The sequence below is a fragment of the Rhea americana genome, unplaced genomic scaffold (genome assembly GCF_003343005.1).
Source record: "Rhea americana isolate MKP2758 unplaced genomic scaffold, rheAme1 scaffold_302, whole genome shotgun sequence".
Taxonomy (NCBI): domain Eukaryota; kingdom Metazoa; phylum Chordata; class Aves; order Rheiformes; family Rheidae; genus Rhea; species Rhea americana.
In genome coordinates this window covers 746,466-767,297 of record NW_028186427.1, presented here as the reverse complement: position 1 = coordinate 767,297, position 20,832 = coordinate 746,466, and the positions used below count along the sequence as shown (strand labels likewise).

The following is a 20,832-nucleotide window of genomic DNA, read 5'->3' as shown; positions in this document are numbered from 1 at the left end:
AAGGCAGAATTACTGAATGCCTTCTTTGCTTCAGTCTTAACTGCTAAGGGCAGCCCTCAGGAATCTCAGAGCCTGGATGTRAGGGAGAAAGTCTGGAGAAGGGAAGACTCTCCTTTGGTCAAGGAAGATAGGATTAGAGATCTTCTGGGCAGGCTAGACATCCACAAATCCATGGGCCYRRATGGGATGCACCCACAGGTACTGAGGGAGCTGGCAGATGTTGTTGCCAGGCCACTCTCCATCATCTTTGAAAGGTCCTGGAGAACTGGAGAGGTGCCTGAGGACAGGAAGAAAGCCAGTGTCACTCCAGTCTTCAAGAAGGGCAAGAAGGAGGAYCCAGAGAACTACAGTCAGCCTCATTTCCATTCCTGGAAAGGTGATGGAACAGCTCATCCTGGATGGCATCTCCAGATATATGCAGAAAAAGGTGATCAGGAGTAGCCAGCATGAATTCACCAAGGGGAAATCCTGCTTAACCAATCTGATAGCCTTCTATGATGGAATGACTGGCTAGGTAGATGAGGGAAGAGCAGTGGACATTGTGTACCTTGACTTCAGGAAGGCTTTTGACACCGTCTCCCATAACATCCTCATAGGCAAGCAGGAAGTGCAAGCTATGAGTGGACAGTGAGGTGGATTGAGAACTGGCTGAAAGGCAGAGCTCAGAGGGTCATCATCAGTGGTGTGGAGTCTAGTTGGAGGCCTATGGCTAGTGGTGTTCCCTATGGCTCAGGACTGGGTCCCGTCCTGTTCAACTTTTTCATCAATGACCTGAGTGAGGAGACAGAGTGCCTCCTCAGCAAGTTTGCTAATGATACCGAGCTGGAAGGAGTGGCTGAGACACCTGAGGGCTCTGCTGGCATTCAGAGAGACCTGGACAGGCTGGAGAGTTGGGCAGAGAGGAACCTCGTGAGGTTCAACRAGGGCAAGTGCRGAGTYCTGCACCTAGGGAAAAATAACTCCATGCACCAGTACAAGCTGGGGGCTGACCTTCTGGACAGCAGCTCTGCAGAGAASGACCTGGGAGTGCTGGTGGATGACAAGTTGACCATGAGCCAACAATGTGCCTTGTGGTCAAGAAAGCCAATGTTCTCCTCGGGTGCAATAGGAAGAGTGCTGTCAGCAGGTCGAGGGAGGTGATCCTGCCCCTCTACTCAGCCCTGAGGAGCGCCTCATCTCAAGTACTGTGTCCAGATCTGAGTTCTCCAGGACAAGAGAGACCTGGAGCTACTGGAGAGTCCAGCATAGGGCTACAAAGATGATCAGAGGACTGGAGCATCTCTACTAGGAAGGAAGGCTGGAGAACTGGCCTGTTTAGCCTGGAAAAGAGAAGACAGAGGGGATCATATCAATGTGTACAAATACCTTCAGTGAGGGTGTCAAGAACACGCAGCCAGAGTTCTTTTAGTGGTGCCCAGCAACAGGGCATGAACTGCAACACATGAAGTTCCACCTGAATCTAASGAAGAACTTTACTGTAAGGGTGACAGAGCACTGGAACAGTCTGGCTAGAGAGCRTGTGGCATCTCCTTCTCTGGAGATATTCAAAATCTGGCTGGACACAGTCCTGTCCCACATGCTCTGTGTGACCCCACCTGATCAGGGAGATTGGATTAGATGTTCTCCAGAGGTCCCTTCCCAACCTCAATCATGCTGTGACTCTGTAATTACAACTATATAAGGTCCTGAAAGCAATGTACTTTTATTAGTGGAGCTGCATATTACAAAACCCCCCAAAATATACCTTGGTGCCAAATAAAATAAAATAAAATATAAAATAAGAATACTGAGTACAATAATAAAAGCAAGAAGCTAACACATCAGCATATAGGTAAAGAAATAAAAGAAACATAATACAGGCTTAATGTACAGTAATAACAGCACATCCCAGTAGCTACAGAAAGGGATTTCAGGACATCACTTTTGGTACAGCGTTGTTCAGCTGCAAACCACTGAAGGCTTAAGCAAGCGTTCCAGGGAAGCATCACAAGCTTATTTTGTTTATAGGAGTTCTTCCCAGGCATCTGTTACTGACCACCAGTCAGGATGCATATCTGATTCTTTCTTTGGCCTAATCAAATACAGATGTTCTTGCCCTCTTGTGCTCTATGATACATTTTTTGTGCCATTAGCAGAAGATGGTAAATAACAAGTATGGAGGGGGGGAAAAAGGACGCAGTAAGCTCCAAGCTATCATGTAATGCTAATTAGCACAGGCAGAATATCGTTTCAATGTATCATACCACTTCTGCTACCCATACTAACACTAAATAAGCCAGTTCTATTGTTTCTGCATAGCACTGTTTTGTACCAAGTAGGCATGTCAGTTGATTTTGCAGTAATCTCATTACAGAATATACAATTAATCTGAATACTTAAGAGTATTAAGCAGAATAGGCTCATACTGTTAAAAATATCTTAACTCTTAATTCACTTGGTTAAAATAATATTAAAAAGGAGAAGAATTAATTCAGATACTTTCTACACTAGAAAATAATTACATCTTAAGAGAAAATTGCCATATTCCTGTTCACATAAGTTATACAAACCTAGCAGCAGAGTCCTCAGTAGGAACTCTCTGGGTGCTAAAATTATTCAACTATATTTAAAATAGAGACTATAGAAATAAAAATTACTTTGACGTGCTGAACAGCAGGACCTTAAGATTCTAGATCTAGCTCACAACCACTTACAAGAATACTTTATACCAGCAAGAAATCACATGTAGTTCTGAACTAATCTAATAATACTATAAGAGACATTTACCTGCATCAGACCCAAGAAAAACAATCATTGAGTCAGTCTTCTGTACTATGTTGTATCCCTAAACTAAATCCAGGTATTTATTTACACTATTGCTATATCAACCAATCAGTTAAAGGATTGGAACAAATAAGGATTGCCTCATCCTCTTCACTCCACTTCTCCCAAACATCTTGACAAATGTAACATACAGGTCACTCCAAAGGCAAGCTAAACCATAGCTTTAGGATGAAATCTAATCAAGTACACCTACTGTGTTCTATGAGAGATAGATACTATTTACTTCACCAAAGATTTGCATGCCACTTTCAAAAGGTAGTAACTCACCAGAAGTACTACTGCAGCCTGGGAGCCATTATAATTATAAAAAGTGATGCTTCAGCATGGACAATTCCAAGTAACACTAGATAACAAGTGAAGAATGCAAACGACACTGGAAAAACTTCTGCAGGGATCTGTTCCTGCCCCAATTTTTTTCCAGTGCATTTTCAGTTGAACAGCCAGATGATATACCAGCCTAACTTCAAGAAACACTGAAAAAATCAAACTCACTACCATCAGTGACAGTATTTTTATGTTATTTCAATCATCAAGTATGTTACAAAAAATTTAACACCAAGCAGGTAATTATTTTTAGAGTATATGTTTGTTCAAGATTCATCTTGGGTAACAGATGTTAAGTTTAAGGCAAAAACTGCTTCCTAAATAAGCCTGTAGTTTCAACTCTCATGCTCTCCTTCAGCATGAGTTTCCTTGTACCCAGCTGAAACCATGGCATTCACAATTTTGTGAAGCTTAATGATTTGACAAATTAATCATAAGAATCTGGAACTCTGGAGATCACATATGCTGTATTTATCTGTTCTAGTGTTCCACTCCCACCATCAAGTCTCATTGTAGTAACAGATCATTTACAGAAGGCCAGGAAACAACACAGCTTCCACTGTTAAAGATATATAGCAGGCAGCTTGTCATTAACTCATCAACAAAATAACTTCTATCATGCTACCAAATAGCACAACTGAAGCTTGTCTAAGCAATTTTGTTGCATACAGATTCTCTATAAGCTTTTATATTTAAGAAGTGACATAACTTCTATTAAAAGAAATTCAACAGGAATTAAGGGGGCAGAAGACAAGAGGGGTATGTGACTAGCATAAGACAATGCTACCCAACAGCCAGAGGACAAAACCTGCAATATCTGGATTCTATCTCCTGGTTTGCCCTAGACAAACTTCATGATCTCTGGCAATTCCCTCATCTGTTTGCCTGGAGAACTAGCTTTGTGATACTGACTTGTTTTACACAGATAAATTGAAATGTTAACTAAGTATTCTACTACATTTGTATGGAAMTGGTGCAAATAAATTCTGACTGTTTTTATGGTTCTATTTGAATTTTAGAGCTGCAATCCTAACATATGACAYATCTTAGTCTTAGCTTCCTGCAAGTAACTTGTTTTCTGCATCAGTTTGGAATGAAGAAAAAAGTAGTCACAAATGTCTTGTCCCCTCACCACAGGTGGCTATGGTTTTCAAAAACAGAACTTAAAATACACTTTTAAATACTTCTGGATAACTTTAATGCACTCAGTGCCTGATGCATCCACTCAAAAGAGAAAAAGGACACTAACCTTAAGTGTCAATTTCACTTAAAAATTCTCTGCCTGTTAAACCACTCCCTGTACACTATTATTCTTACCTATTTTCCTCCAGGGATATGCAATGCCTCCTATGCCCATACAAGAGCTCTGGATTTTAGGAGTTCCAAGAAACCATTTTTGAAATACCATAAAAAAATCTACAGTCAATGTGGTTGGCACATTTTGTGTGAATAAAATTATTTTAGAAAACATTACTTCCACTTGACTGAATAAAGTTTGACCACATGAAATCAAAAAGTCTCTTCGAGCACCCCAGAAGTACTTCAAGTTCTACATGCTTTCTGGGCACAAATCAGGCCAGACTGAATCATCTCTTTAAGCCCTAATATCTATCCATCAATACGAGAAAGTAACAACCAGGGAATAAGACAGTCTTCGTAAAGAAGTGTATTCACTCTTTAGAAGGCCAAGATTTCAGTTCAGACATTGGTCAGCTCAATTTACTGTGGTGCTAAAATGTTTCCCCTCAAAAACATTATAAAATCACACTGGCTGTCATGCTTATTTCAGCTACAGGGTCAGCTATTTAAAAATCAATGTTCTTAACACTCTTCAAAGCTACCAGTCTGCTACAGATTATGCATAGATACTTAAAAATTAAAGTAAGGTTCTCCTTTGAGCTCCTCTGAACCGAAGCCTTCCACTTCCCCCCTGCAATCTGAATTGACCCCCTGGAGCTTTGAAAAGCTATCCCCTCCCATCTCTGCTTTAATTACTACAGGAATCATTCCAAGCAGCACTCTGGCAGTGGTCCTACACTTCATTTCTCAACTTACTATAAGGTAAGGCCTAACCCACTGTGTCTGATAGTTCCCAGATGCTGCCTGCATTGCTACTTCAACCAGGAGCCACCAAGCCAACCACGACCAGAGCCGATTTATGAAAGAAGCCGGTTTAACATCCCCATCCCCGACCACCACCCTCGTTGCTGCAGTCGGCAGCAGAGGAGTGTGTGCAACCCAAGCCCACCCTCCCTCGTGGCTGGGGAGGCCGCCCGTGGAACAGACAAGCATCCCCTTGCCCTGAGAAGGCAGAGGCCTCCGCGGCGCCGGTTGCTCACCCCTGCACGCCCGGGCTGTATTTCCTGGTCTTCCAGGGTGTGCCAGGGCTTTGCAGCGCCGGCTGCAGCGGCTGCCGCGGCTGGTGGGGGGAGTTGTTGATGGCGACGCCGCGGCTGCCGGAGAGTAGGTAATTCATCCCATAGGTGCTGGCTTTATTCTCTCGTTTCCTGCGGCCCGGGTGGTACTGGTGCTGCTGAGGAGAAGCAGGTGGCGGCGGGTGGGGGCTGCGCGCGAGGTGCGGGGGCTGGTGATGCCCGTTCACACTGTTCACTTGATTCTCGTGGAAGTTAAAAAACTCCCCGCGCCCGGCCCCGTTGCCCAGCAGCCCAGGAGGAGCCACCGCTGCCGCCCGGGGACCACAGGAGGAAGAGGAGGAGCCGCCGCCGCCTCCGCTGCAAGATCCCGAGGAGGAGAAGCCGGGGCTCTCCGTGCCAGACTCCACCGACGAGCAGGAGGAGGAGGAGGAAGACACGGAAGGCGATTTCTGCAGCCGCCGCCCTCCATCACCGCCGCTGTTCGCCGCCACGGGGCCGGCGGCGGCCGCGGCAACCAGTCCGGTCAGCAGGGCCGGGGGAGACGGCGAAGGGGAGGGCGGCGAGGAAGAGGAGCAGCCGCCGCCAGGAGTCCCAAGCCGGACGCAGCTGTGGTTGCGGGGCGGGGAGGCGGCGGTGGAGTCCAGCGCCGGGGAGTTAAGGCAGAGGTAGTGCGGGAAGCTGGCGCCGCCCCGGCTCCCCACGCCCTGTGAGGTCTCCCAGATCTGCATCCAGAGCGCATTCGCGGGGCCTTTCTGCTCGGGCTGGATCCAGGCCACGCGAGGATCCATCCACACCCGCCCGCCGTCGCCCCTCACGGCCCGGCCAGAGCGCCGCGCCGCCGCCCGCTCGCCGCCCGCCGCGCACTCCCTCGCCTCGGCGCGCCGGGCCCGGCAGCGGGGCTAGACGTAGGCCGGGAGCAGGAGCATGTATTGCAGGGAGGAGGGCGGCCAGGCGCGCAAGCGAACCGAGCCCGGCCAGGCGAGCCGAGCCGGGGAGGGCGGCGTGAGAGGCGCAGCGGCGGCGCAAACTGTACCCGGCTCGGCGCTGCGCGGGGCGCTCCGTCGCCGCTCCAATGTGGCGTCCCCCGCTCCAGAACCAAAAGCAGCACTGCGCATGCCCCACTGATTTTAAACCTTCACCGGAGACGGCCGCCCTGGCAACCGCACATGCGCGCTGGCCGCCCCTGGGGGAGGGCCGGGTCCCGCCGCGCGCCGGGGGAAGGGGAAGGAGGAAGGACGTTGGGAAGGCGCTCCTCCCTCCGGCGCACTTGCCGTGGTGCGCAGGCGCGCCGGGGGTGGGCGTGGGGGGAAGGGCGTTGGAACGGCTGGGGAGCGCTCGGGGAAAAGGAGCGGGCTTAGCTGACGCTGCGCCTGCGCGCGGCGGCGGCCGTTACCCGCCGTTGCAGCGCCTGTCGCTGCTGGCTGTGCGAGGCGGGCGATTGCCTGGCGCGGAGGTCGCTGCTCTTCCGCGCGGTGCTGGGAGTCCCCTAGCCGTGCTGTGGCGCTCCTCCGAGCGGCGGAGACGTGGGTCTCTTCCCCAGGCGGCAGGGAAGCTTGTCGGTCGGAGCGGTGTCGTGACAGCTTGAGCCGATGAGGTGCGCGGGAGCGGCGGCGGAGCTAATAGTTTTCGGGAAGCACCGTGTCAGTTCGCTCTGTGTTTGGGTTCTTTCCTTCGGGGGGATAGAACCCGTTATCCATAAAAAGAACAGGAAGGATTTTGAGGAGTAATTTAAATGAAAAGCAAGTAAGGGTCGATCTTCAAAAGAACTGAGTGCAAAAGGGAAGATGCTGATTCCCTGAAGGAAATGGAACACCCAGAGGGAGCCAGACCATGGTTATGCATACTAGCAAAACRCAGGAAATAAGCAAATGGAGGTTGACCACGACCGAAGGAAAAGCTCCATGCTTTTCTTCTTACCATCAAGAAAACGCCTTGAAATACTACCTTTCCATTGGATACCTAGGTTTTCCTTGGGCTAGACTTATAGGGAAGTCAGTGCCTGTTCCCAGGAATGTTTATGTTTATAGGTATTGCACGCAGTGTTCATTAGGTATAGTGCCTACTATACCAGTTGTTGGAGCTGGACTAAATGCAGACACCTCATGTTTCTTCTCCAGTCTGAGGTTTTTAAGCATGAGTTTTGAGAATGCTGTTCCTGTTTTCTTTTAAGTCCTGGGATCTGGCCTTTTATTCAAACAGCTTCAGCTTACATTTGTATCAAATATCCTCTCTCCGTGGTACCCCTCAGCATCTCCAGTGTTCCAGTCAGCCCTATTCTGACTGCAGAACAGCAGAGAGAAGGGTTGAACATGCACAGTGACAAATACTAGCAGGAAATCCCAATTATACCATCCCTTGAGGGCAGTTGAATAGTGATCTTAGGTGATCTAATGGCTTGCTGCCACAGAAAAGGAGAAAATGAGAGGTACCACTCTTCCTAGCCTTCTACTCCCTTTCGCTGCCTGACCACACACTTCACCTACACTCTTGCTGTAGCCTTGATACTGAACAGTGAGCCAATTAAACTTATTAATCCAGTGGAAAACTGCACTGGGAAAAAAAGGTGATTGTTTTCAGCAGGAGTAGCATACATTTTCAAAGGAAACGCAGTGACAGGTCCGTTTTGAATGATTATATTTCAGTTTCAGCTTCAGCCAAATTCGCCTTTGATTTGGCAACAGTGATAATGCTGCAGTCTTTGATAACTGTGTAGTTGGTAACTTTGACAGTCCTGATGATGGTAACRCCAATTCTGTGAATAGTTCGTACTATTTGGTAAATAATGGTAGTAAAGCTGAATATCTAGGGAGGATACATTTGCAAAACAGTGTTGCCTGGTGCTTGCTATTAATCTATTTTTTAACAAACACTCTAAATTCATTAACACAGGTAAAGGTAGGTAGCATCTCATACCTTTAATGGGGATCAATTTACAGCCCTGAAAATGATGAAATGAAAATACAACATCCCATCCGTGTGATTAATTCTGCTCTCTGAAACTGGATATTGCTATGACTATGATTCCATAAGGGTGACACAAGAGCTGAGAAACTACCAACAGATTTTCCAAAGGCTCACACTTTCCAGTATGACTCCAACATTTGCTCTCATATGACCCTTATTCTGGTCACTCACTATCTTACTGCAAGCCTCCAGCACATCACCTCCTCCACACTCACCAGCTTCATTCTCCTTTTTCATACCCTTTGTTGCCCACAGTGTGGATGGAGAAGACACAGGGAGAGGGTTAACAGTAGTCTGACCTGACACCTATCTGCTGAAGGCAGGAATAGTCAGTAACAGGACTAACCACTGTCTCCAGCTGGATGGGAGGGTGAGAGAAAGGCTGTCCAGCTAAGGAAGTTGATCTGTAACGTGTAACCCTGAGAACGTGCTCCTCACCAGGAGACATTGATAGGAGGATGTAGAGGAGAGAAAGTTTCTTTAGCTGTCCTCCTGTCACTTTTTTCAGTAAATATATTCCTAGGCAAAAGAGCAGAGACACAGATTTCATATCTCAAATTGAGCTGATCATAATGGATAAACAAGTGGAAAGTCAGAACTGGAGTTTCTGGACCTTAAAAAGCATGATTTGGTGCATTCTTTTAATCTGTCCCCTGGAAACACAGGCTGCCAAGTGGTCTATTTTTGCTTGTTCAAAATGGCTTCTGTCTCCCATTAATGAAGGCCTAGCATGAGTAACCTCAAACAGGCTTAAATCTAGTCAACTTTCCTTCCTTAAATCTCCCACTTGATTCTTTCCTCTTTMTTGCATCAACATTCTGTTCTGATGAACACTAAGCTTTGGCCAAACTTAGGGTGTTGAGGCATACGCGGCAGTGAATTAAACTGCCAAGGCTGAAACAGCTGTCAACCACAAGCCATCTCTGTCCTCCTACTCCTGACTTCTGCTAGTCTTCCAAAGATTGCCAGCCCTCTGTCAGAGAAGCTGAATGGATGATAAATCAACTGCTGAACAGCTGCAGCTTCTAGCCAGGCATATTTTATACACATCAAAATCCTTTCCTAGCTAACTACATAAAATAGCTGAGTGGTAAATGCAGGCAGTGTAGTAGGCTGTTCCAAATATGCCTGCAGTCAGAGTGGCAACTTGTGGGAGACAGGCTGCATGGACAGCCAGGTGTGCTCTTGCCTCACAGCTAGTGAGTTAATACATTCCTGGATTTGTATCAACACTTCTTGCTGAAACTCTGTCATAGAGATGTTTCATCACTGTATGCTATGTGATTTTTAGTACCACAACAAAAGCAAGATAAACATGTGACCTTGATATATTTCCTTAATGTATTTCATGCTGTAAAATACTTTCAAAATACTGCCTTCTTATGAAAATGCATCTCGGCTTATTATACGGGAATTAAATATATTACTRTTTTTACAGTTTTCTGTGACATATCAAAAAATTTAATTCTAAGAATGGTCTATGCAAATTTTAAAATTGTTCTTGTGTTCAATTTTGCCTCCTTTCATTGTCTAGAGAATGTTTAGAAGGATATGGATTTTGGAGGGTTTGTTTCTAAAAATTTCAGCCTCTAAGACTTTTCAGAGTTCTCAAGAAAGAATACACCCCAACAGTGACATGTAATTGAGTACAGTTAAGTCTTACAGGTTTGCTTTCTTCAAAGCCTTACATAGATGTTTAAACTAAATTGTAATAGCGAGCACAGAGAGCATTTTAAGATTTTTTTTTTAAGATTTTTAAAATTTTGTTTGTGGACCATAATCTAGGATAGAGAGATCATAAACAAGTAAGGATTATATTAAATATCTATAAATCTTTTTGAAATATTTTCCTAAGTGGGATCCAAAAAGCTCTATGAAATCAGTGCTCTCTCTTCATGTCCTGGTTAAAGCAGAACCCTACAAAGAGTTTCTTTTGTAAGAACATTGGCCTTCCATTGAATGACAAGTTGAGAGAATATCTTAAAGAGACCTTCATGAAATTTTGTGACAATAGATTCCGGCAACTGGTCAGGATTCTCTTACCCCTATTTTTAATACCAGGATCATCTGTAAATTGTCATTCTCCAGTAATTGTGCAGAAGATAGCTTAGGACATACAGAACTTGCTGTATGAATCCTAGCAAAAGCAATTAATCTCAATTCAGAATATAGTTGTACATATTCTAAAATTAAAGAAAAGGAAAATTTAGCTAGACCTTCTGCTAGGAAAAGACTCTGTAAGTCAGGCATTCCTCTCAGGAACAATATTAGAATAAAAATGTTTTCCTTCAGATCTGTTGATTGTAATCTTTCTTCTGAGGAGAGCAAGATGCTAGCAGAAAAACAGGATTAAACAAGTACTGAGACATATTAGAAAAGCTATGAGAGTTAATGTAAAATTTGCAGGGGTTATGAGGGGTTAAACAGGATAGATTTAATAAAAGACTTGCACTCCAAGCTGCATGAAGAGCCTCAGGAACTGCAAGGAGGCGTACCAATGGGGAGCTGCTGGCAGCACAGGTTGAACACACAGGTCAGATGCTCCGGTGGGACTCGACTTGTATTCTAAGGGACCCTTAAATCTACGAGAATTTCCTGATCTCAACTGTACTAACCTTGAGAAACTAGTGTCTGGGAAGCAGCTAGACATGGTTGATGGACTGGAACATGCATGGCTGGCCCTGATGGGAATTTGGTTAGTATGTAGTTTCTGATGCTGGGCCTGCTCCCACGTACTTTGCCAGTCACTGACTCCTCATCAGATCATCAGATTCTCAATACAGGATTGATAAGAAAAATTTGGCTTAGCAGGCACAACAGGCAGAAGAATAGGATGGGAAAAGTGTGAGTCAGTAAGACAGAGTGTGTCTGTACATTCAAATTTATGTAGAGAAAGACCTGGACTATGGGAGAGAAGAATAAAGTAGGTAGGATGGAAAGATGCAGACAAGAGGCAGAGAAACTGACAGTGCACTGACTCACTCATCCTTTTGCCATTTTCTTTTTGAAGGAGCTAAAGAACAGGCCAGGGAGCAGCAGAACAATGCTCAAACTCCCCCAGACTTTCCATCAACACTTGAACTTTCTCGCAGCAGATCCTGCTAGCTCAGTGTTGGGACCATGTTGCACCTTTACAACGTCCTCTGTCTCCCTCGAGATGCGGTAAACAGCCACACCCTCAGTATTTTTCAGTGCATGGACTGACTGTGGACTGACGTCAGCTAGAATTTCTCCAAGCTTCTGGTCCTTTATGCTTGGAGGAGTTTGTCAGTACCATTTCATCTTGGAACCTTACACATATGTAGTGTAACAGACATCCTTATGGGAGCCTGAAGATTGTAGACGAACAAGACACACCTGAACATCCCGAGACACCATTATAATGCCAATGCTTGTGTCTCCTATCTATGGGTATCAGCAGTGAACATGATAGTTTTCTACAGCAGTAGTCTCCACCCTACAGCCACGTGAACCAAATTAAGGAGTCTGTTCACAGTGTCAGTGCCCTATCTCAGTGAGCATCAGCTCCACAGTARATTTATGCTTCTGAGCTCCTGGACTGATGAGCACTCTGTGGGCAGGTAGGTAGTGTTGAAGAAACAACATTCATTTACTGTGGTGAGAACAGAAAATGCATGAGGAAGGAAGAGAAAAATGTCAGCACTGAAGCAGATTTCTGATTGCCTGTGGTGTTTGTGCTTAGTGCGCTAGAAGAATACCTGCTAGCCTTCCAGGTAGGTCCTGTGCCTGAGCAAGGAGGGGAGGCTGCAATTCCTGCTACCAGGTAACAAGGTGAAGTAGCACTGACTTCCTAAAGGGGAAGCTTCCTTTTCTTGCCTGTTTCAAAGACACCATTGGCCCAAAGCATCCATAAGAGTGGAACAGCTCTAGATTCTTCCAGCGATGCCACAGTAAGCCCTGTGAGGCCTCCAGTGACTGTCTCAGCTGAGACCAACCTGGTGTCCAGGCACTTGAGCAATGATTCTTGTGCTTCCCAGCAGGATGGGAGGTCTGACTGCTCCATGGCTGGGTACCCACCTTTGAACAGTCTGACCTCCAGTACTACAACTGATTGGAAGCTCTTCATTTGTTTATCATAGTCACTGCTGCATGAAATTCCCAATAGGATACTCCTTTCTTGCAGAGTGTCTGACAGAGCTCAGGGTGTGGTATAGACTGAAGCCACCGAGCAGATAGCAGAAGATGAGTCTCTTCTGCTCAGATACTCTAAGCTTGCTCAGCAATCTTTTTTTTTTTCAATGTACTCTCAGGGATGCATCGACCCCCTTCTCACATCTGGAAGTATCTAGCTCACTTGGAGCCAAGTGCTTATGGCTCTAGGGCTGTTTAGTAGGATCTGGACAGCCTTTTTTCATCACCAGAAGACAGCCATTTTCTGTTACAGAGTTGCCTAGTGATAACCACCTGGAGGTGGTTCCTCCTGAGGTGGTGATAGGTATAGTTTCTATCTTTGATGGACAGCAGTGAGATGAAATTCCTCTCTTGAGCATGGGCTGCGAAAGTGACAGACAAATTAATACAGTGTAATCCTTGAGCTTCTTTAGGAATGTGTAAAATTCTCTGAACCTGGCCAAACTATGTCACCGTCAGTGCTGAAAGTTAAGATCTGTACTGCCAATTAGTTTTGCAATGGTAGGAGAAAACAGTAGAACAAAACATGTTGAACAAGTAACTCTTGTATGGTCTCTGCCTCTTATATGCTGAGTTCATCTGTCATAAGTTATGAGGAATTTATTCAGACTGGCCATATAGACTTCTCCACAGAAGTGGTGATTCTGAACATAAAACCATTCTATTGTCCTTCCCAGCTGCACACATATATCACTTACTGCTTGAAAGGTGCTTATCTAACAAATTTGTTGCCACTTATTTTCAATGATTCTGTGAATTCCTCTCCTTACTGATGGCCCATGTCATGCTATCCAGAGGTCATCCTTTCTGATAGTAGTGTTCTCATGGGATGCTATGTTAAGAATTCAGCCAATTCCTACATGAAACAGGCTCCTTGATCTCCTTGTTTGTATGAATTTACCAGCAAATGCCCTCTGTGCCTCTGATGGAGATTCTCTCATGACCATTCTCTTCCATAACATGCCTAATAGTACCAGTCTATACCCCTGTATTGCCAGCTGGGATGTTTGAAGAGTTCTACTGCAGAAATTCTTGGCTGTGAAGTGCAGAGCACTTCGTATCTTCCCTTGGGTTGCATCTATTAGGAATGGAGAGCAAGAACCCAGAAGATCTATATGCAGATGCTGTCCTGAGGATGTGGAAGCTGCCTCTTTTACCTTTTGCCGTCTGTTTCTTCCTTTTGTTCTCTACTTTGTTTTCCTGTGACAAGAGAACTTCTTTTGCTATCCTGAGTGTGATACGTCTCTTGTAGATGACAGCCTGGTGCTAGCTTGGAAATGATCTGTCATTCCTAAGAATGGCTCTGGCGTAGGGCTGAAGGACAGCTTAGAAGTGCTTTGTCAGCCACTTTGGCCTTGGCTGTGCCATCTGTGGGATAGACAGCTATGCCTCCACTTTCAGCACAGCTGCTAGGAATAATTTATTGATATTTGTGGCATGTAGCACTATGGTTTGCTGGGTCTGATTTATATGTTTCAAACTCTCATTTGGGTTGTATGAAACCCAGCAAGAATTATAGATGAAATATTTTGGTCTCGCAGAAGTTACATTTGCAGTTGCCTGAAAGGAAGGAGAAATAGTCTGCAACTGTCTGAAAGAAGATCTCATGACACACCCAGGAAAGTTTTGAATCAGATCTGCTAGAACAAAATATTTTCAGTATATATCAAGAAAGATAAAACCTCTTTTAGATAAAGTAAGAGCCATGGCTGAGTGCCCAGCCTTGCTGCCAAACAATTGGCCTTGCTGTTGGAACAGAAGGAAGAAAAGGGACGTATGTTTCTCTGGAGGAATCTGTACAGAGGTTAACAGAGGTAAGAGAACTTGTTCCCACAGACCAAAATTAGCTGGAGAGTTCACTAATATCCATTCCAAATGCTTGTTTGACAGCCTTAAAAAAATGATTTGCTTGAAAACCCATTCAAAGGCTGCCATTCGAAACGGCCATGGAAGTTTATTTGCTTGGCTGAAAAATARTGTTATGGAAATCAGTCTTTAAAAACAACAGGAAAACTGTGCTATGCATTTTGAATTTTTTCACAGCATCTTACGCTGTATTTATGTGCTTTACCACATATTTAAGTCACAAATCACTAATAATCATAGGACCAAGCTCTGCTTCATTTAAGTACCAGCATCATTAACACAAAAAAATCTGTATTAGTCTTGGTATTACAAAAAGAACTAAAATCTACCATCAGTAAACAATCTTTTGTCCATAGTTACATTTCAGATAGGGAATAATATTGAGAAATCATTTGGGTGACATGCAGAAGTTTGCTTTTCCCAGCTGGCCACACTTTCTTTGGCTTTCCTTTCCACTCTACCTAGACTGCAAATGCATGTGCCAGCCTGCATCATAGCTAACTTTACTTATAAGGAACAGTAGATTTTTGGGGGGGAGGGGTTGTCACTGTTTCAGATCACTAAGTGAAATATATTTTGCTAAAATAAAATTAACCTGGGACAAAAATATGTTATAAAGTTAGATTTTCTTAGTCATGAATTGGAAGGAACATGAGAGGTAACCAAGCACATCAAATGAGTTTCAAGTATCTGCTATCCGAAAACCCCCTCTTATGATCAGTTCATAAAGATTCCATAAACTGACTATGTATTTCCCAAGCTGCAAAACAATCCATTATATGAATAACATATGGAATAGTTTGGTGGGGGGTGGGGTTAATTATAGTGTGAGAAAGTTTGAGCAGACAATAGGTTACATTCACCAAGTGCATTATTTATTCCAAATACCTATCAATGTTACATCAAGGATTTTTGTAAAGGCTAGCTCCCACTCATTTGCACAAGGAGCTATAATTCAGAAACAGCAAAAACAGGTGTGTATAAACGTGTACTAAGCTGAGAAGTTAACACAAATCTCAGGTGCAAATTTCTAAATATGTGATTTCCCAGCAACCCTAATGCTAGATTATGTAATAAAAAGCTTGTCTCCAGACACACAAAGAAGCACAAAGGCACTGTTATCCCTTGGGTGGGAGGAACCCAAATAACCCAGTCAGAGAAAGAGAGTTGCTGTCCCAACTCTTCTCAGGGCTGACACAAGACGGCCATCAGCCCCAGGGGCTAAGAGCGGCATCCATCATGCTGGGTCAACTGTAGAGGGTTACTATGCAGTGGTATGGGACACATTATGGGATGCCAGGGAATATTATTTGGAAATTGTAAAAGACTTATCATGAGATGTTTAGAGAAACCAAAGACAGGGAAAGGAAGGGAACAAATTGGCCTGGGAAAGGACAAGCATGGGAAAATAGAGATAAAACAGATTTAAAAAGACTGGTCAGATATAAACAGGTTGCTCATCAGTATGCTTGTCTGATCGTGTCTTTCACCTGATTACTTGATTTCTAACTATTTTCCTGTGTGTGCATGCATGTGTTTGGAGGTCTAGGTGACAGCAGCTGGAGACAGACCACCTATCCTAGGGGACCACATCTTTGTGGTGCCAGCAGCTGGAGAGACTGGAGTAAGTGAATATTTAAGTGACAGCAGCTGGAGTGAGTAGCGGTGTGTCAATGTGTGATGGCTACAAAATATCAAGCCAGGCTAGCCAGTGAATAGGTTAACTGGTATTGGGAACCGGGAATGTCTCCAGAGAAGGATACTCCACAACTTCTCTGGGCAACCTGTTCCAGTGCTGTGTCACCCTCACAGTAAAGAAGTTTTTCCTTAAATTCAGGTGGAACTTCCTGTGTTTCAGTTTTTGCCTGTAGCCTCTTGTCCTGTCGCTGGGCACCACTGAAAGACACCCTCCCTTAAGATATTTGTATACATTAATACAATCGCCTCTCAGTCTTCTCTTCTCCAGGCAAAACAAGCCCAGCTCTTTCAGCCTTTACTCAGAAGAGAAATGCTCCAGTCCCTTCATCTTCATAGCCCTACACTGGACTATCCTTAATAGTGCCCTGTCACTCTTGTACTGGGGAGCCAAGAATTGGATGCAGTACTCCAGAAGTGGCCTTACTAGGGCTGAGTAGAGGGGCAGGATCACCTCCCTCGACCTGCTGGCAACACTCTTCCTAATGCACCCTAGGATACCATTGGCTTTCTTGACTGCAAGGGTACACTGCTGGCTCGTGGTCAGCTTGTTGCCCACCAAAACCCCCAGGTCCTTCTCCACAGAGCTGCTTTCCAGCAGATCAGTCCTTAGCCTGTATTGGTGCATGAGGTTATTCGTCTCTAGGTGCAGGACCCTGCTCTTGCCTTTGTTGGACTTCATGAGATTCCCCTCTGCCCACCTCTCCAGCCTCTTGAGGTCTCTGAATGACAGCGCAGTCCTCTGCTGTATCTGTCACTCCTCCCAGGTTTGTATCATCAGCAAACTTGCTGAGGGTACACTCTGTCATTTGGGTCATTGATGAATAAATTGAAAAGCAATGGATCCAGTACTGAGCCCTGGGGGACACTGCTAGCTAAAGGCTTTCAATTTGGCTTTCTGCCACTGAGCACAACTCTCTGAGCTTACCGTGCTAAGCCATGAATATAAACGTGATGTTCAGGTCTAAGATGTCACAGGAACAACTCTTAGAGAACATTTAGAGGTAATTAAATTATTACAGCAGAATGCAAATCTTTGCATTAGGCTCATCCCTTCAGTTGTCTTCCAGTAAGAACTTCCACAATTGCTTGCTTCCATGTGCTTTGTGTGTGCATGTGTGAACATACTTACTGACACATACTTTGCATCGCTGCAAAAAGTGATGCAGTTTTATCCAGAGAAGGTTTGTTTTCCTGAGAAAATTGACTGATGTATGTGTGAAAGACAGTCTTGACAAGAGAAACTATTACTGATAAAACTTAAACAGTATAGAACTGACTGATACATTCTAATACTACGATGATCAAAATTTTCAGAGATGTTTTTCCAAAATAGGCTATAAAGTGTTTGTGGTAGGTAGTCAGGATTTCATGCCTGCTGAAAGACTGTAACTTTATGTGACAAGTAATTTCTGTGTTTTCTTCATTCCTCAATATAGTATGCTGCTGAAACAATTAAAATAGTTGAAATACGAGGTGCAATAGTTGCTTCAAATGAAAAKTTCACCTGAACTAGTAGCAGAAGGGAATCCAAAAGCATATTTGCCTGTAGCTGTGGGAACTGGTACATCAGCTGTGTCAGAAGCTTCAACTCAGACAGAGCCTCTTACAGCAGATGCTGCCCTACAGGTCTCAGGCTGCAGGGAGTGCTTGGAGCCTCTCCAGAAGGCCTGGACTGATGGTCCGCCCTCCCGCAAGAGGTGTGCTGTTGTTGACAATTTATGTCATCAAGTCAAAGAGTTGCGGGATGAAGACTGTGAAGCATCTGAGAAAGTGAGCAGGAGATAGGGAGTTCTTGGAGACCGTACTGCTCCTGGAGTCCCAATTCCCTGCAGCAGGGGAGTTGCTGGAGGGCTCTGTGAAGAGCACTAATAGTACAGCACAGCACTGTTGACGAAGGCTGGAAGCTGGTTGCTTCTCAAAGAAAAAGAAGAAAGGCCCCTAATCCTCCTGCAGACTTGGAGTTACAGTTGAAGAACAGGTTAAGYGCACTCCAGGATGAGGAGGACCCGGGCCCGACCTCAAGGGAAGCAACTGGGCTGTCTGACCCTGTGCCTTGCGTGACCACTCAGAAGAGGTGACAAGTGGTTGTAGTGGATGATTCCATGCTGCAGGGGACGGAGGCGCCTATCTGCCGACCTGACCCCTCCTCTAGAGAGGGTTGCTGCCTGCCGAGGGTGAGGATATGAGATGTGTCTGAAAGGCTACCTAGGCTTGTCCGCTCATCAGACTACTACCCTCTGCTGCTCTTTCATGTGGGTGCTGATGATAAAGAGAGCAAAATGGAAACAATCAAAGATGACTTCAAGGCCTGGGCATGGCGGTCAAGGGATTGAGAGCCCAGGTGGTCTTCTCAACGGTCCTGACGGTTAGAGGGAGTAGGAAATTTTTCCAAATCAACAACTGGCTACGCTGCTGGTGTTGGCAACAGGGTTTTGGATTCTRTGACCATGGAATATGGTTTGAAGATCAGCAACTGGTGGGGAGAGATGGGATTCACCTCACTAAGCAGGGGACGTTTGCCTTTGCCAATAGGTTGGCCAGCCTAGTAAAGAGGGCTTTAAACTAGGTAGGAGGGGGAGGGGATGTCATAGAGACAGGGTAGACAACAAAACACAGGCTGGGTTGGGGGGCCTCCAACGGGTGCATTCAGCTGTGGATGTGCATTCGGGACATGGCTATGGGGGATCCTCTTGCATCCCTCCTGGGAAACCTGCATGCTCAATTACCTCTCTGAAATGCCTGTACACCAATGCAYGCAACATGGGGCACAAACAGGAGGAACTGGAGATCTGGGTGTGGTCGCAGGGCCATGATCTCATTGCAATTACAGAGACATAGAGGGATAGCTCACATGACTGGAATACTGCCATGGATGGCTATGTGCTTTTTAGGAGAGACAGGCCAGGAAGGCGAGGTGGTGGAGTTGCTCTTTATGTGAGAGAGCAACTGGAATGCATTGAGCTCTGCCTAGGCGGAGAGGAGGAGGCAGTTGAGAGCTTATGGGTAAAGATCAAAGGTCAGGCTAGCATGGGACACTGCTGTGGGTGTCTACTACAGGCCACCTGACCAGGAAGAGAAAGTTGATGAGGCCTTCTATAGACAGCTGGAGGTAGCCTCAGGATCACAGGCCCTGGTTCTCATGGGGGACTTCAACCACCCTGACATCTGCTGGAGAGACTACACAGCAAGGCACAAACAGTCCAGGAGGCTCCTGCAGTGCACTGATGATAACTTCTTGTCACAAATGGTGACGCCATTTGCCCACACTTCCTGAGCTTATCTAGGAGGATGTTATGGGAGACAGTGTAGAAAGCCTTGCTGAAGTCAAGGTACACAACGTCCACTGCTCTCCCCTCATCCACCCAGCCAGTCATGCCATCATAGAACGCTATCAGGTTGGTTAAGCAGGATTTCCCCTTGGTGAAGCTATGCTGGCTACTCCTGATCACCTTCTTTTCCTCCATATGTCCAGAGATGACATCCTGAATGAGCTGGTCCATCACCTTACCAGGGATGGAGGTGAGGCTGACTGGCCTATAGTTGCCTGGGTCCTCCTTCTTGCCCTTCTTGAAGACTGGAGTGACACCGGCCTTCTTCCAATCCTCAGGCGCCTCTCCAGTTCTCCAGGACCTTTCAAAGATGATGGAGAGTGGCTTGGAAATAACATGCGCCAGCTCCCTCAATACCCATGGGTGCATCCCATCCAGGCCCATGGATTTGTGGATATCTAGCCTGCCCAGAAGGTCTCTAATCCTTTCCTCCTCAACCAAAGGAAAGTCTTCCCTTCTCCAGATTTTCTCCCTCACATCCAGGCTCTGGGATTCCTGGGGGCTGCCCTTAGCAGTGAAGACTGAAGCAAAGGTGGCATTCAGTAATTCTGCCTTCTCTATATTCCTTGTCACCAGGGCCCCTGCCCCATTCAGTAGTGGGCCCACATTTTCCCTAGCCCTCCTCTTGCTGCTGATGTATTTGAAGAAGCCCTTCCTATTGTCCTTAACATCCCTTGCCAGACTCAATTCCAGCTGGGCCTTAGCCTTCCTAGCAGCGTCTCTACATACTCTGACTGGGCAGATGAGGGGAGAGCAGTGGACGTTGCGTACCTTGACTTCAGCAGGGCTTTTGACATTGTCTCCCATAACATCCTCCTAGATAAGCTCAGGAAGTGTTCATTGGACGAGTGGACAGTGAGGTGGATTGAGAACTGGCTGAAAGGCAGAGCTCAGAGGGTTGTTATCAGTGGTGGGGAGTCTAGTTGGAGGCCTATGGCTAGTGGTGTTCCCTATGGCTCAGGACTGGGTCCCGTCCTGTTCAACTTTTTCATCAATGACCTGAGTGAGGRGACWGAGTGCCTCCTCAGCAAGTTTGMTAATGATACCGAGCTGGAAGGAGTGGCTGAGACACCTGAGGGCTCTGCTGGCATTCAGAGAGACCTGGACAGGCTGGAGAGTTGGGCAGAGAGGAACCTCGTGAGGTTCAACAAGGGCAAGTGCAGAGTTCTGCACCTAGGGAAAAATAACTCCATGCACCAGTACAAGCTGGGGGCTGACCTTCTGGAGAGCAACTCTGCAGAGAAGGACCTGGGAGTGCTGGTGGATGACAAATTGACCATGAGCCAGCAATGTGCCCTTGT

General features: G+C 45.8%; 1 protein-coding gene across 3 annotated transcripts in view; it reads right to left on the bottom strand.

The window, feature by feature from the left end:
• The window catches only part of TENT4A (terminal nucleotidyltransferase 4A), a 60,133-nt gene extending 53,511 nt beyond the window's left edge, over positions 1 to 6,622 (bottom strand). For all 3 annotated transcript variants that reach the window (XM_085309763.1, XM_085309760.1, XM_085309761.1), the window contains exon 1: positions 5,487 to 6,622. In XM_085309763.1, the coding sequence (XP_085165889.1) occupies positions 5,487 to 6,310 (824 nt within the window). In that variant the 5' untranslated portion in view covers positions 6,311 to 6,622. The remainder of the gene's footprint in view (positions 1 to 5,486) is intronic.
• Between the last annotated feature and the right edge of the window lie 14,210 nt (positions 6,623 to 20,832).